We start from the raw sequence: 14,268 nt of genomic DNA on the forward strand, positions 1-14,268 counted from the left end.
CAATACCCACTTACACCTGCCTAGCGGCCTTGAAAAGTCAGGTTGACACCTACAGGGAGGGACCCTGGGAGGCGGGGCCCGATTCCCGCCTCGGGAGTGAGCGGGAGACCTCCTCCATCCTCCCCCTCCATCCGGGGCTGCCGAGCTCCCCCCATAGAACGCGGAAAAGGGCCCTTGCCACTTTAAATGACTCAGGAAGTGAAAAGAGACCGCTGACAGGGAAAGGGAAAGCAGAACCGGGGCGGCGGGGCTGGCGGCGCGGCGATCTCGCCCGGGGCAGCGCGAGGCAGGAAGGCGCGCGGCGCGGGGGCCGACGGGGGCGCGGGGCCGCCGCGCCGGAAGTACCCGCGCCGCGGGAGGAAGCGCAGCGGGCGCCGAGCGGCGGAGCCGGCGGGAAGGCCCCTCGCTCCTACGCCTGGCGCGAGCGGGCGGCGGCGGCGGCGCCGCGGCCCCAGGCCTGTCCCGAGACCCGGCGCGGCCAGTTCCTGGGACGGGACCCCTGCGGGGAGGAGGACGGGAGGAGGCCCCGCGGCGAGCCCGGAGGCCCAGCGGCCTGGGCCGCGTCACCGCAGCCACATGGCCTCCGGAGTGGGCGCGGCCTTCGAGGAGCTGCCGCACGACGGCACGTGTGACGAGTGCGAGCCAGACGAGGCCCCCGGGGCCGAGGAAGTGTGCCGAGAGTGCGCCTTCTGCTACTGCCACCGCCACGCCGAGGCGCACAGGCAGAAGTTCCCCAGCCACCACCTGGCCCAGTACGTCCACGGCGCCGCCCCGGCCTGGACCGCGGACGCCCCCGCGCAGGGCGACGCGAAGGAAGATGCCCAGGCCAAGGTGGAGAATGAGAGGGATGTAGAGAGCGAGGTGGGGGAGGAGAGCGAGTCCGAGGAAGACAGTGAATCCGAAGAAGAGAGCGAGACGGAGGAAGAGAGTGAGGATGAGAGCGATGAAGACAGTGAAGACGACAGTGAGGAAGAGATGGAGGATGAGCAAGAGAGCGAAGCAGAGGAAGACAACCAAGAAGGAGAATCTGAGGCCGAGGGAGAAACGGAGGCAGAAAGCGAATTTGACCCAGAAATAGAAATGGAAGCGGAGAGAGTGGCCAAGAGGAAGTGTCCGGACCATGGGCTCGATTTGAGCACCTATTGCCAGGAAGATAAGCAGCTTATCTGTGTCCTGTGTCCGGTCATTGGGACTCACCAGGGCCACCAGCTCTCCACTCTAGATGAAGCCTTCGAGGAACTAAGAGTAAGTATTGGGAGTTGAGAGCATAGGTCTAGAGGTCAGGACACCTGGGTGTCAACGTTCGCTTTCACCGTAACCCTAAAAAGCCAGCCTATGCAACTTGTTGGGAGCAGTGCTTATTCCCCCTTTTTGGTTGAACTCCTTTGAGAATCAGATGGAAGTTCTGGACTCTGACCCAAGGGAAATATATGTACCCACAAAGCTTAGTGTACACTTTTCTCTGGAAAATTGCAAGCCAGTGGTCCCTGGATCCCAGGTGAAGCATTCCTTGGGAGTTTTGACTCCGTGTAAGCCAGTTCCCACAACGTCACCTTGTTGAGCCCAGTGCCTTGACTTGGTAAGGCAGTCTCTTTGCCTGCTTGAAAACACGGGAAACTGTGGCTTGGCCAGATGAGTCCAGGTAGTTCCTCTGTAGTGAGGAGACCCTCGGAGATGGTGGTATCCTATTAAGGTCATACGCACCCTGAGTTTCTTTTAGGTTCTTCATGTGTGATACTTATTTGGAAAGGAAGATGAGAGGTTGGAGGCAAACTTGGAATGCAAGTGGGAGTCTCTGTGTGCTCCGTCTTGGTGGGAGGGCAGGACCTTCTATTTTGGACCTTGCTAGTCCCCTGGACGTGTTTGGAAAGTAGTAGACATTAATCAGTATTTGCTGGGCAAATGGATTTGCAAGTGATTTGCCTTTTATTTATATTGTGGTTATTTACAGCCAGTGAGAGAAATCGCTGGAGTTAACTAGGGAGGAAACCGAATGATCAAGTTATTAGTGAATGTTGTCATATTATGATGACTGGTTTCCTTAAGCAACCTTGCAATTGCTGGCAATGGAATAACAAATACTTGGTTAATGAGTATCTCTTTTATGAGATTTTCCCTTTTTTATTGTAAAATACGCAGTGTGTGAAAACGTGCACAGTCTGACAAGTCATTATAGAGCAAATTCTGATGTGACCTCTATCCAGATTAAGACATAGAATATTAGTAGCAATATTGAAGCCCAGTGTCCTTTCCAATTATAACCAGTTCCCATTCCCAGTAACCATTATCCAACTTCTGAGGTGGTATTTCCTTGCTTATCTATCCATGCATGCATCCATCCATCCATCCATCCATCCATCCATCTGTCCACTCATTCTTAAACTTACTTGAACTTGACACAATTGATATCATATCGTTATTGTGCATTCTTTTGAGTGATGCTTCATTTTTTCAACACTGTGTTTCTGAGATTTGTCCCGTGGGTGGCTGTGGTTTGTTCGTTTCCATTGTTGTGTAGAATTCGATTTTATGACTGTGCCACAAGTTACCTGTTCTGTCAGTGATGGAAATTTGACTTACAAATTCTGGAGTTTCTGCCTATCATAAATAATGTTGGTGTGGACATTCTTGTTCAAGTCTCCTGGTGCATATCTGCATATACTTAAATGGAATATAAACCTAGGAGTTAGATTAGTCCGGTCACAGACTGTGCATATCTTAAATAATACCAGATGTTGCCAATTATTTTCCAAAGTGGTTGTACCAATTTACATTGCCAGGAAGAGTATGTGAAAATTCCTGTTGTTCTGTATCTTTAGGACTTACTATTATAGAATTTAAAATTTTTGTCAATTTTGTGGATATGGGATAGTATCTTCTTGTGGTTTAAATTTGTATTCCTCTAGTTACTGAGGACTTTGTGTATCTTTTGTATTTCTCTTTTGGTGAAATACTCTTTCAGTTTTTTTGTTCGTATTTCTATTAGGTTGTCTTTTTCTCATTAACTTATAGGCGTATTCATGTATTTCTTTGACTTCTTTGTTGTTTATATGGGTTGAAAATATCTTCTCTGTTTTTTAAATTATGTCTTGGGTAGAAGTTGTTCATTTTAATGTAGAATTTATCAATAATTGCCTTTATTGTTAGTGCTTTTGTGTTTTATTTCACTTAGCATTGATTTCTGTGTGGCGGAAGTAAGGACTCTATTTCATTTTTTCCCTCTACAGGTAGCCAATTGCTCTAGCAGCAGTTATTGAAAAGTCTGCCTTTTCTACACGGATTTGCTATACTACCTGCCTATATGTGTGTGAATGTGTTTCTTGGGTCTTCTATTCTGTACCATTGATCTGTTAGTGTATCCCTGTGTGAAAAACATGTTTTCTTAGTTATCATAGCTTTGTAACAAGACTTGATATCTGGTAGAGCAAGTCCTTCCACTTTGTTCTTCTAGATGGGTATCTCAGCCAGTCTTGGCCTTTTATATTTCTTAGAACAAACTGTAGCCTGCAGGACATTTTTTGTATTGCATTTAGTTTATAAAGCAATATATGAAGAATTAACATCATTACAAGATAAAGTCTTCTGGTATGTTTATTTTGGTCTAAATTGCTTCATGATAAAGTTTTATAGTTTTTTTTTTTCTGAAAGATCTTGTACCTCATTGTGATATTTATTCCTGGACACTTAAAACTTTATAGTATTGTAAAAAAAATTAAATGTTTAAAAATGCTTATTTACTTCAGAGAGAGAGCATGAGCGGAGGAGGGGCAGACACACACACACACACACACACACACACACGCACGCACACACGCACACACGCGTACACACAGAACAAAGCAGCCTCTAGGCTCCCGAGCTGTCAGCACAGAGCCCTACACGGGGCTGGAACTCACAAACTGTGAGATCCTGACCTGAGCCGAATTTATGCTTAACCAACTGAGGTGCCCCCAAAACTTGTTTTCTAATTGTATATAGGAGTATGATTAGCTTTTATGTATTGATTTTTGTGTTAAAATGTCTGCTAAATTCTCTTAAATATTCTAATAATGTGTAGATTTATTCTACATACATGACCTTATTATTTGCAAAGAGAGACACTTTTTGTTTCTTTCCAATCCTTATATGTGTTTTTTCTTGCCTATTGCTTCAGATAGGACCTCCAATATAATGTTGAATGTAAGTAATAGTGGGTATTGTGGTCTTGTTCTAATTGATGAATAATTTACATTTCACAAATAAGTGTGATAATATATTTATATATTATATATATCACAGATATATTTCATCAGATTAAGAAATTTCCCTTTTTTTTTTTTTAATGTTTATTATTTGAGAAAGAGACAGAGAACAAGCAGGGGAGGGGCAGAGTGAGAGGGAGACACAGAATTGGAAGCAGGCTCCATGCTCTGAGAGCCCGATGCGGGGCTTGAACCCACAGACTGAGAGATCATGACCTGAGCTGAAGTCGGCTGCCCAACCGACTGAGCTACCCATGTGCCCCAAGAAAGTTCCTTTTTAATCCTAGTTTAAAAATTTTTCTTAATATTGAATGGATACTGAATTTTGAATGGTTTTCTTGCATCTATTGGGATGTTCATGTGATTTTACTTTTTTACTATGTTGATGTGGTGAATTATATGAATTGATTTTTTCAATTAAATTTAAAAAAGTAATATGTTCACATGTCTCAAAAGTCTCTTGTTCACCCTTGTACTTTTCACGTGGTGCCCCCCCACCCCCCATGACTATTGGTAACCACTTCTATTAGTTTCTTGCTAAGTTTTCAAATGTTCTTGTATTTGTACACAAAAACACAGGGGTGTGCATATATATGGTCTTATTTCCATCCCTTCATGTCATTATTATTATATTTTACAATTAAAGCAACGTTGCATTTGTGGGAGAAACACAACTTGGTCATGATGAAATATCTTTATGTTTTTAAATTTGGTTCATTAATAATTTATCTGGATTTTTTCACATATTTATGGGAGAAATTAGCTTATAAATTTTTTTTTGTACTGTCCTTATGAGATTTTGCTATCAAAGTTATGTTGGCTTCACGAGTTGTCAGCACAGAGCCTGACACAGGGCTCAAATCCATGAACTGTCAGATCATGACCTGAGCTGAAGTCAGACACCTAACCAGCTGAGCCACCCAAGGTGCCCCTTTTCTATGGTGTTTTTGATTATGGATTCAATTTCTTTAATGATAATAGGTCTGTACAAGTTGTCTGTTTTTCCTCAGGTCAGTTTTGAAAAGTTACGTTTTACCATAAGTTTGTCCATTTTGTCTCACTTTTTAAATGTATTAATATAAATTTGTGAATCATATGCTCTTACTGTCTTTCTTCATATTGTAACTATTCTCTTTATTCCTTTGAGAACAGTGAATATGTTGGTCATAATCTGTTTTTGATTATTCTAGTATGTGAAGACTTTGTGGATCCAATATGTGAACACTTTGATGATGTTTTTCATGTTTATTTCCTTTTGTGCTTTTTTATGTCTGCATAGCTTCTCAATGCCTTTGAAAAATTATTTGTGGCGATTTCCCAAGCCTTGGCACGAAGCTGTATTCTTCGGCATGAAGCTATACTCTTCGAAAGAGGATTTGAATTTGCTTGTGCAAAGGCCTGAGGGTACAATTTGTTTAGAACCCCCTTAAACTAAATTAATTGCTTGAGATTTCCTGGACCAAATTTTTAGGAGGTACCTGCCCACGTTTACAACTTCTTAAAGATTCTACTTTCATCCATTCCCACAGCTCCTCACCCCCTTTTGTTCAGCTCCAAGGCAACACTCCCACAGTCCCCTTTGGAGGGTGAGGTAGTGAAAGGTTTACTTTAGCTTGTCTTTACTCTAGGATTTTACTCTTTGGGAGTTGTGAAAGCATCCCAGGTCTATGTGGATAGGGTCTCTTTTATTTTTTTTTATTATTTTTTTTTTTTTATTTTTTTTTTAAATTTTTTTTTTTCAACGTTTATTTATTTTTGGGACAGAGAGAGACAGAGCATGAACGGGGGAGGGGCAGAGAGAGAGGGAGACACAGAATCAGAAGTAGGCTCCAGGCTCTGAGCCATCAGCCCAGAGCCCGACGTGGGGCTCGAACTCCCAGACCGAGAGATTGTGACCTGGCTGAAGTCGGACGCTTAACCGACTGCGCCACCCAGGCGCCCCGTATAGGGTCTCTTTTAAATGTCTCACTCTGGGGGAAACCTGGCTGGCTCAGTTGGTAGAGCATCTGACTCTTAATCTCAAGGTCATGAGTTTGAGCCCTACGTTGGTATAGAGATTACTTTAAAAAATAAAAATAAAAAAAAATGTCACTCTGAGCATGTCATCAACTTTGCTTTCTCTTACCTTCTCCTCACTTTGCACCCCCAGTCAAATGTACAACGCATTTTATTTCGGATCAGTGAATGTGCTCAGATCAAGAGCTGCTTCCCAGGGACACCTGGGTAGCTCAGTCACTTAAGCATCGGACTCCTGGATTTGGCTCAGGTCATGATCTCATGGGTTCAAGCCCTGGGTCGGGCTCTGTGCTGGCAGCACAGAACCTGCTTGGAATTCTCTTTTTCCCCCTCTGTCTGTCTCTCCCCCACTCACACTGTCTCTGTGTCTTTCAAAATAAATAAAACAAAAAACAAGAGCTCCTTCCTGTACTCTTCTTATGTTAACGTTGGAGTATTGCTAACTAAACTATGGACATTATTACAGTTCCACCAGTTTTTCCTTTAATGACTTTTGTACCAGGATCCTGTGGTCACATTACATTTTTTGCTTTTGATGACTTTGATAGTTTTGAGGAGTGCTAGTCTGGTGTTTTGTACAATGTCTCTTAGTTTAGATTTGTTTGATGTTTTTCACATGGTGAAACTGGAATTAATGGGGTTTTGGAGGATATAAATTATCTCTTTTGCTTTGCTTTTTTACTTAGTATGTCTGGGAAATAATAGATAAATCTGTTTGTTTATTTACAGCTACATATACTCTGTTGTATGTCATTTGTTAAATTCTTTTTTTAAAATATTTTTTAAGTTTATTCTTGAGAGATAGAGAGAGACAGAGCATGAGCAAGGGAGGGGGAGAGAGAGGGGGAGACACAGAATCCGAAGCAGGCTCCAGGCTCTGAGCTGTCAGCACAGAGCCCGACGCAGGGCTTGAACTCCCCGAGAGAACGCGATCTCACGAACCGCGAGATCACGACCTGAGCTGAAGCTGGACGCTTAACCGACTGAGCCACCCAGGCGCCCGCATTTGTTAAATTCTTAGTTTATAATGTATTTTTCAACTCTAGAATGCTTATTTGTTTATTTTTAAAAGATCTTTTAAAAGTTCTTTTGGGGTCTGATTTTATGTCACATTTTCACAATTCTTCTCATGTCTCATGATTTTTCATCTAATACTAGATATTGTGTTTAAAAGAACTGGGGACAGTAGTATTTTCTTTTTTGTCCCTCCGAAGGGGTATATGCTATTTATTCTATTAGGCAGCTAGGATGAAGGGCTAATTATTTTGATCCAGTAAATATTTGAGCTTGATCAGAGCTTAGTTACAGCTTTAGTTTCAGTTTACTCTGGTTTCAGATGTTTTGAGGCCAATGTACATTTGCTTATTGGAAGAGAGTAAGGCTCTTGGAATATTAAAAGTAGCATAGCATGGGGGCACCTGGGTGGCTCAGTTGGTTAAGTGACCGACCAACTTCGGCTCAGGTCACGATCTCTCAGTTCCTGAGTTCCAGCCCCACATCGGGCTTTGTGCTGACAGCTCAGAGCCTGGAGCCTGTTTTGGATTCTATGTTTCCCTCTGTCTCTGCCCCTCCCCCACTCACACTCTGTCTCTCTCTCTCTCTCTCTCTCTCTCTCTCAAGAATAAAGATTAAAATTTTTTTTTTTTTTTTAAGTAGCACAGCATGGGGCGCCTGGGTGGCTCAGCCGGTTGAGCGTCTGACTTCGGCTCAAGTCACGATCTCACGGTCCGTGAGTTCGAGCCCCTTGTCGGGCTCTGTGCAGACAGCTAGGAGCCTGGAGCCTGCTTGAAATTCTGTGTCTCCCTCGCTTTCTGCCCCTCCCCCACTCATGCTCTGTCTCTCTCTCTCTCTTTCTCTCTCTCTCTCTCTCTCTCTCTTTTCGTCTCCCTCTGTCAAAAATAAATAAACATTAAAAAAATATTATAAAAGTAGCACTGCATGATGATGGTGCGAGAACAGGATCCATGTTCCACTGCATTCATTCATTCAGCGAGTATTTATGGAGTATAGGCCAAGGACAGGTGCTTTCTAAGTATTGGGGATATAGCAGTGAGCGGTGGAAAAAGTCCCTATATCTGTTGCAGCTAAGAAAATAGAGAAAAACAGATAAGCAAATATACATGTAATAAGTGTTGTAAAGAAAAATATAAAACAGTGCAGGATTAGAGAGGGACAGAAATTAGCTTTGCTGCTTGCTTTTTGACATTGGGCAAGCTGTGTAACAGTTTGGCTATATTTCTGTATCTCTAAAATGGGTATAAAGTTATGAAATAAAGTAAAATCGGATTTGGGGGCACCTGGATGGCTCAGTCGGTTAAGCGTCTGACTTCAGCTCACATCATGATCTTGCAGTCCGTGAGCTCGAGCCCCGTGTGCTGACAGCTTAGAGCCTGGAGCCTGCTTGGGATTCTGTGTCTCCCTCTCTCTTTGCCCCTCCCCTGCTTACACTCTGTCTCTCAGAAATAAATAAACGTTAAAACATTTTTAAAAATAAAATATGATTTTGATGTGAATAAAATGGTTTGGCTTGTGATAAGACACTTTAACAATGCTTAACACGTTGCAAGTTCTCAGCAAATGTTAGCTGCTATTTTTAATATTAATATAAGGAATGTAGTGAAATATACATCCTGAGTTGAGAGGAGTTTGTATAATATATGTTTTGGTAGCTTCATGCCTAGCCAGGCTGTGAGTGTCTGGTGTTGGTGGTAGAAGGCCAAATTGTTGCCAAGGGTTGCTGACACTTAGAGGAAAGCAAACTTAAGAATAGACAGAGAACCAAGGCGGTTGTCAAGCAAGAGGGGACTGAGGAGAGGTTATTGGAAGGCTAGGCCAAAAGAACTAAAGTGAACACTTTGAAGGGACAAAATTAACACCTAGTCCCTGAAGTGATTTTTAAAGTCTTGCCTTTTCTCCTATGCTGTATTTATTTCCATTTGGATCCAGAGGATTCTGTCTTCAAAGAATTTTGTGGGTCCAAATTTGAATTGAACATGTGTTCCAGCTTTATCATAGAAATATAGTTAGTTACACAGCCCAAATTATGATCTCTCATCTGGGTCATAACATCTCGTCCAGATATGCAGGTTTCTCTTACCATAATTTCTGGCCCTGAAAATGGGTCATTGGGTCTGACAAAGGAACTCGATCTGGCTTATGGATTTAGTCACATGAAAATTCTTATATTGTCAAGGGGATTTGCATTCATAGCTACGTTAATGAATCATTTTTGTTAAACAAAGAAGTGCAATTAGATATACTCAGAATTCTAGACCAGTAGTTTAAAAAATTGAACACAACTTACAGTAGGGGAAGTGTGCTTTATACCGTAATCTTGCTTAGACACACGCACATACACACTCCTTTAACTCAAATGGAACATGTATGGCTTACCAGATATGATGTTTTCTGTTTTTGTTCTGTTCTGGATTCTCCTGCTAAGTTGATTGTATTGCACATTAATGGGTTATGTCCTGTGACTTGAACAGTACATGTCTAGCTCACTCGAGGATCACTGAGGAAAAGGTTAAGTTATAAAATGGCTGAGACAAGTGGTGCAGAGTTCAGCAAGTGCTTATGAGCATCTGTAGAATTCTTTTTTTTTTTTAATTTTTTTTTTAAATGTTTATTTATTTTTGAGACAGAGAGAGACACAGCATGAGCAGGGAAGGGGCAGAGAGAGAGGGAGACACAGAATGTGAAGCAGGGTCCAGGCTCTGAGCTGTCAGCACAGAGCCCGACGCGGGGCCCAAACTCACGAACTGTGGGATCATTACCTGAGCCGAAGTCGGACGCTTAACCGACCGAACCACCCAGGCGCCCCTAGAATTCTTAATATGGCTTTATTATGGATAGATCAAAGGATTTGAAGCCACACCCTCTGCCCTCGAGTGTGTCTTTAAGATGGGTATTTGGGGAGAAGAATGTTGGGTTAAGTGACATTGGGAACAACTGCAGAGAAGAGCTGGTGAAGGGGCACTAGTAGTGGAAGGTTAGAAGGATATACGCATATGCCTAGAACAGCTGCGGCTCTGGAAGGCCTGGAGTTGGAGGTAGGTCACTGCTACATCCTATAATGGTGCATGACTCCGGCTCTCCAGTCAGCTCATAAGAAGCAGCTCTGGTAGGGAGGCAGAAGCTTGAAGGTCTGCTGAAATGGACCTGTTTATATTATTTTTAATTCTCTGAAAGATTTGGGATATCTTTTTTTAAATTTTTAATATTTTATTTATTTATTTATATATACGTTTATTTATTATTGAGAGACAGAGCATGAGCATGGGAGGGACAGAGAGAGAGAAGGAGACACAGAATCTGAAGCAGGCTTCAGGCTCCGAGCTGTTAGCACAGAGCCTGATGCAGGGCTTGAACTCACAAACCCTGAGGTCATGACCTGGGCTGAAGTCAGATGCTTAACTGACTGAGCCACCCAGGCGCCCCTTGATGTTTATTTTTGAGAAAGAAAGAGAGAGAGTGCATGCGCACGAGCGGGGGAGGGGCAAAGAGAGAGGGAGACAGAATCTGAAGCAGGCTCCAGGCTCTGAGCCGTCAGCACAAAGCCTGTCGTGGGGCTTGAACCCACAAATCACGAGATTATGACCTGAGCTGAAGTCGGATGCTTAACCGACTGAGCCACCCAGGCACCCTTGGGCTAACTTCTAATAAAACCATGAAGCATTAGCTGTGTAGTGGTTCAGTGTCTTATTTATTTGTTTAGAATAAGACAAACTAAGATTAAGGTAAAGAGAATGACTTCCTACCAGTTCCACCCCAGTGGTTCGTTCTGTGAAAAGTTTGTGAGAGGCCTGTAGTTCTGGGATTCCCTATATGAGTCTGTCCTCCAAAATGTACTTTCTGACCCTGTAATAAGTCTTAGAGTTCTGCAGTGAAGAGGACTGACAGGGCCCCAGCTTTCATGGACTTTACTCTCTAGCTGGGGAGAAAGAGAGGTAATTTTGGATGGTAGTATGTAGTATGAAATCTTTGTCAAGTCATAGTAGTCAAAGAGTGAGTGGCATGGCAGCAGAGGGTTATATTTTGATGAGGTAGTCATGGAAGGCATCTGTGGGCATATGACATTTGGGCAGAGACCTGAATTTATGAGATCTAGGGAAACTCTTCTGTTGTGTTACCAATTGAGTACTGCTTTTGCAAAGTTCAGTGATTCGTAGCAGATATGATTGCTTTGGTTCATATAAATTTTCATAAAGGGATAGTGACTCTTGAAGTAAGAAGAATAACATTATTCTAGCAGTTGTAATGTTCTGTTAGCACAGAGAAAATATTACCCTATGGAGGGCGTATGAGCTTATGGGGATCCCTTTTACAACACTTTATTAGGGGATTCAACATCCCCTAAGGCAGTGCTTCATTAAAGAGAGCCTGGAGGGCTTCTGCAGGGTTAAATGCAGGGAAAAAGCCATCTCAGTGTGTCCTGTTAAAGAAATGGACTTTTTGTGCATGAAAGAATGAAAATTATACCTTGTAATATAAAAATTAAAAAATATTCCGGGAGAAGAGTGGTTAAGGTAGAAGGAATGGTGAATGCAAAGGTTCTAAGGTAGAGGTGAACTTGGGGTATTGGAGGGACAACAAAAGGTCCTTATGAAGTAGAGTGGAGTGAAAAAGGAGTAGAAGGTGAGGTCAAGAAAGTAAACAGTGTGTTCCTTACCTCGGTGCCACGTTTCTGAATCATCTGTGGAGGTGATTGTTTAGAAAATACCTGGATTGGCTCTATCCCAGCCAGTTAAATCAAATCAAAATCTCTGGGAATGGTCAAGTATTTTGTAGAATGTCCTTTACTCAGATTTGTCTTGTGTTCGTCTTGTGATTAGACTGGAGTTAGTAGTTTTGGGAAGGAAGACCGCAGAGTTAAGGGTACACACTATCAAGATGACTTATCACTGTTGGTGTCTGGGAGACAGAATGGATTAATAGCTGGCAGTTATATAATAGGTGCCAGGCACTGTTCTAAGCTCTTTATATATATTAAATTGATCCTTGTAACAACCCTGGAGGTACATTATTATCTCTATTGTAAAGAAAAATGAAACTTAGTCATAGAGAGTTCATATAACTTGCTCAGAGTCCTACAGTTGGAAAGTGAGCGAGCTTGGCCAGGAGTCTTAACAGCTGACTCTTCACAGAAAAGGTCCAGGCTTCTCCTTTTCTTTCTCCCAAGAATCCAGTGCCCTCTTCTTCTCTTCCCTGACCTTTCAATCAAAATAGAATGGGTTGGGGTGTTTGGGTGGCTCAGTTGATTGTCTGACTTGATCTTGGCTCAGATCATGAGCTCACGGTTCGTGGGATCGAGCCCCGCGTCTGCACTTTCAGTGCAGAGCCTGCTTGGGATTCTCCCTCTCTTTCTCTCAAAATAAATAAATAAACTTCACAAACAAAACCAGAAAACAAAATAGAGTGGGTTAATGGGCATTTTATATTTTTAGATTATTGCTTTTCAGGGTAAAGTTGCTGATGCAGTAGTCTTATAATTCTTAAACCCCTCTGAGAATTAAGGACTGTGTGCCTGTGGCACCAGCTTCTCTTAACTACAGCCTGTAGCATGGAAGTCGCCCTGCCTATTCACTGGTGCACCCACTTCTCTTCCCTTGCGTCCGACCCAGGACTGAGAAGCCAGACGTGGATCTGTGTCAGTGCTCATTGTGTCTTCTGCTTGAAATAACAGTTCAGCCTGAGATGACCAGCTCAGTTTCACATTCCTGTCCCTGTTGGTTATTTTAATATCCAGAGCCAGAGTCTAAACGTATGTGACAGGAAGAAGCACAGATGCTCACGGTCCTCTCAGAAGAGGGGAAAGAATATATACAAGGAATAGGTGAAATGAAAGCTTTAGTCCTGATATGTGGGGTAGAGATGAGAATGGGGGAAGAAACAGAACTGTGGCCCTAGGAGACTTAAATCCTTTGTATGTGTGTTTTGTTTTTGGGTGTGTGTGTGTGTGTGTGTGTGTGTGTGTGTGTGTGTATCACTATGATCAGGATCAAGCCAACATGGCATCAAAGAAAAAAAATACCAATATTGATACCCTTTTCAGATGTCACAAAATATATCAAGAATGAAAAAAACAAAATTCTTCAAATATGCTAAAGCTCTCTCCATAATGTAGGCCAAATAACCATATTCTGATTCAGCATTTCATTATGTGCTAAACTGAGTTCAGATGTGTTTAGATAGTTTTGATCAGGTAGCAGGGTAACCCTTTAACTTCAGTAAAAGATTAAAGGAGACATTCATTTTAATGTGTACAAACTATAGCATATAGTTAGCTTATTGTTAAAGACTGGTATTTTTAAGTTAATCTTATTTATCTGAGTAATTTTGGAGTCATTTTGGTGAGTTGTATGATGTATATTGAGAATAAAGACGAGTTTTTGACATTAGGAAGCTTGTAGTCTAGTAGGAGAGATAGTCTTCATGTGCTTGTTTGTGTGTAAATGTTAGAGGAGAGGTACAAATAGTATGCTATGGGGGCTCAAAGAAAAGAGAAATTAATTTCATCTGTAAGCATGGAATTAGGAAAGATGTCTTGGCAGAAGTGGTATTCGAGGTGGAAAGGATGGATAGGATTTTACTAGGTAAATACAGACTAGATACTGTTAGGTACCCCTCCTCTATGTTCCCATAGCAACAGCCTATGCACATTTACTGTGGTATTAAATACCGTACTGTATCAGTGTTACATCTTTTCATGTCTAATGTGGGTTATAAACTCTTCTAGGGCCACTCTTCTATGTTATTTATCTTTGTGTTCCCCGTACCTAGCACAGTGCCTGTTGAGTAGTAGATGTACATATAATGTTTGGTAAATACATGATATGAAATATCTAGTCCTAGGGTGTCAATGAAAAACTGAAAGAGACAGTATTGCATGATTTAGTATATCAGTGTTTCCATTAATTCAGCTGCATCTAAAATAATGAAATAATTTGGAAGAACCCCAAATAATAGCAAAATCCAAAATAAAAGATAGATGTTTATTTCTCCCTGTGTC

The 14,268-nt window shown here is 42.2% G+C and overlaps 1 protein-coding gene across 8 annotated transcripts in view; it reads left to right on the plus strand.

Moving 5' to 3' along the window:
- Positions 1-369: 369 nt before the first annotated feature.
- The window catches only part of TRIM44 (tripartite motif containing 44), a 109,254-nt gene continuing 95,355 nt past the window's right edge, over positions 370-14,268 (plus strand). For all 8 annotated transcript variants that reach the window (XM_011286805.4, XM_045039140.1, XM_045039139.1 and 5 more), the window contains exon 1: positions 370-1,245. In XM_011286805.4, coding sequence (XP_011285107.3) covers positions 577-1,245 — 669 coding nt within the window. In that variant the 5' untranslated portion in view covers positions 370-576. The remainder of the gene's footprint in view (positions 1,246-14,268) is intronic.

This window comes from Felis catus, chromosome D1, assembly GCF_018350175.1.
Source record: "Felis catus isolate Fca126 chromosome D1, F.catus_Fca126_mat1.0, whole genome shotgun sequence".
In the NCBI taxonomy this organism is placed as follows: domain Eukaryota; kingdom Metazoa; phylum Chordata; class Mammalia; order Carnivora; family Felidae; genus Felis; species Felis catus.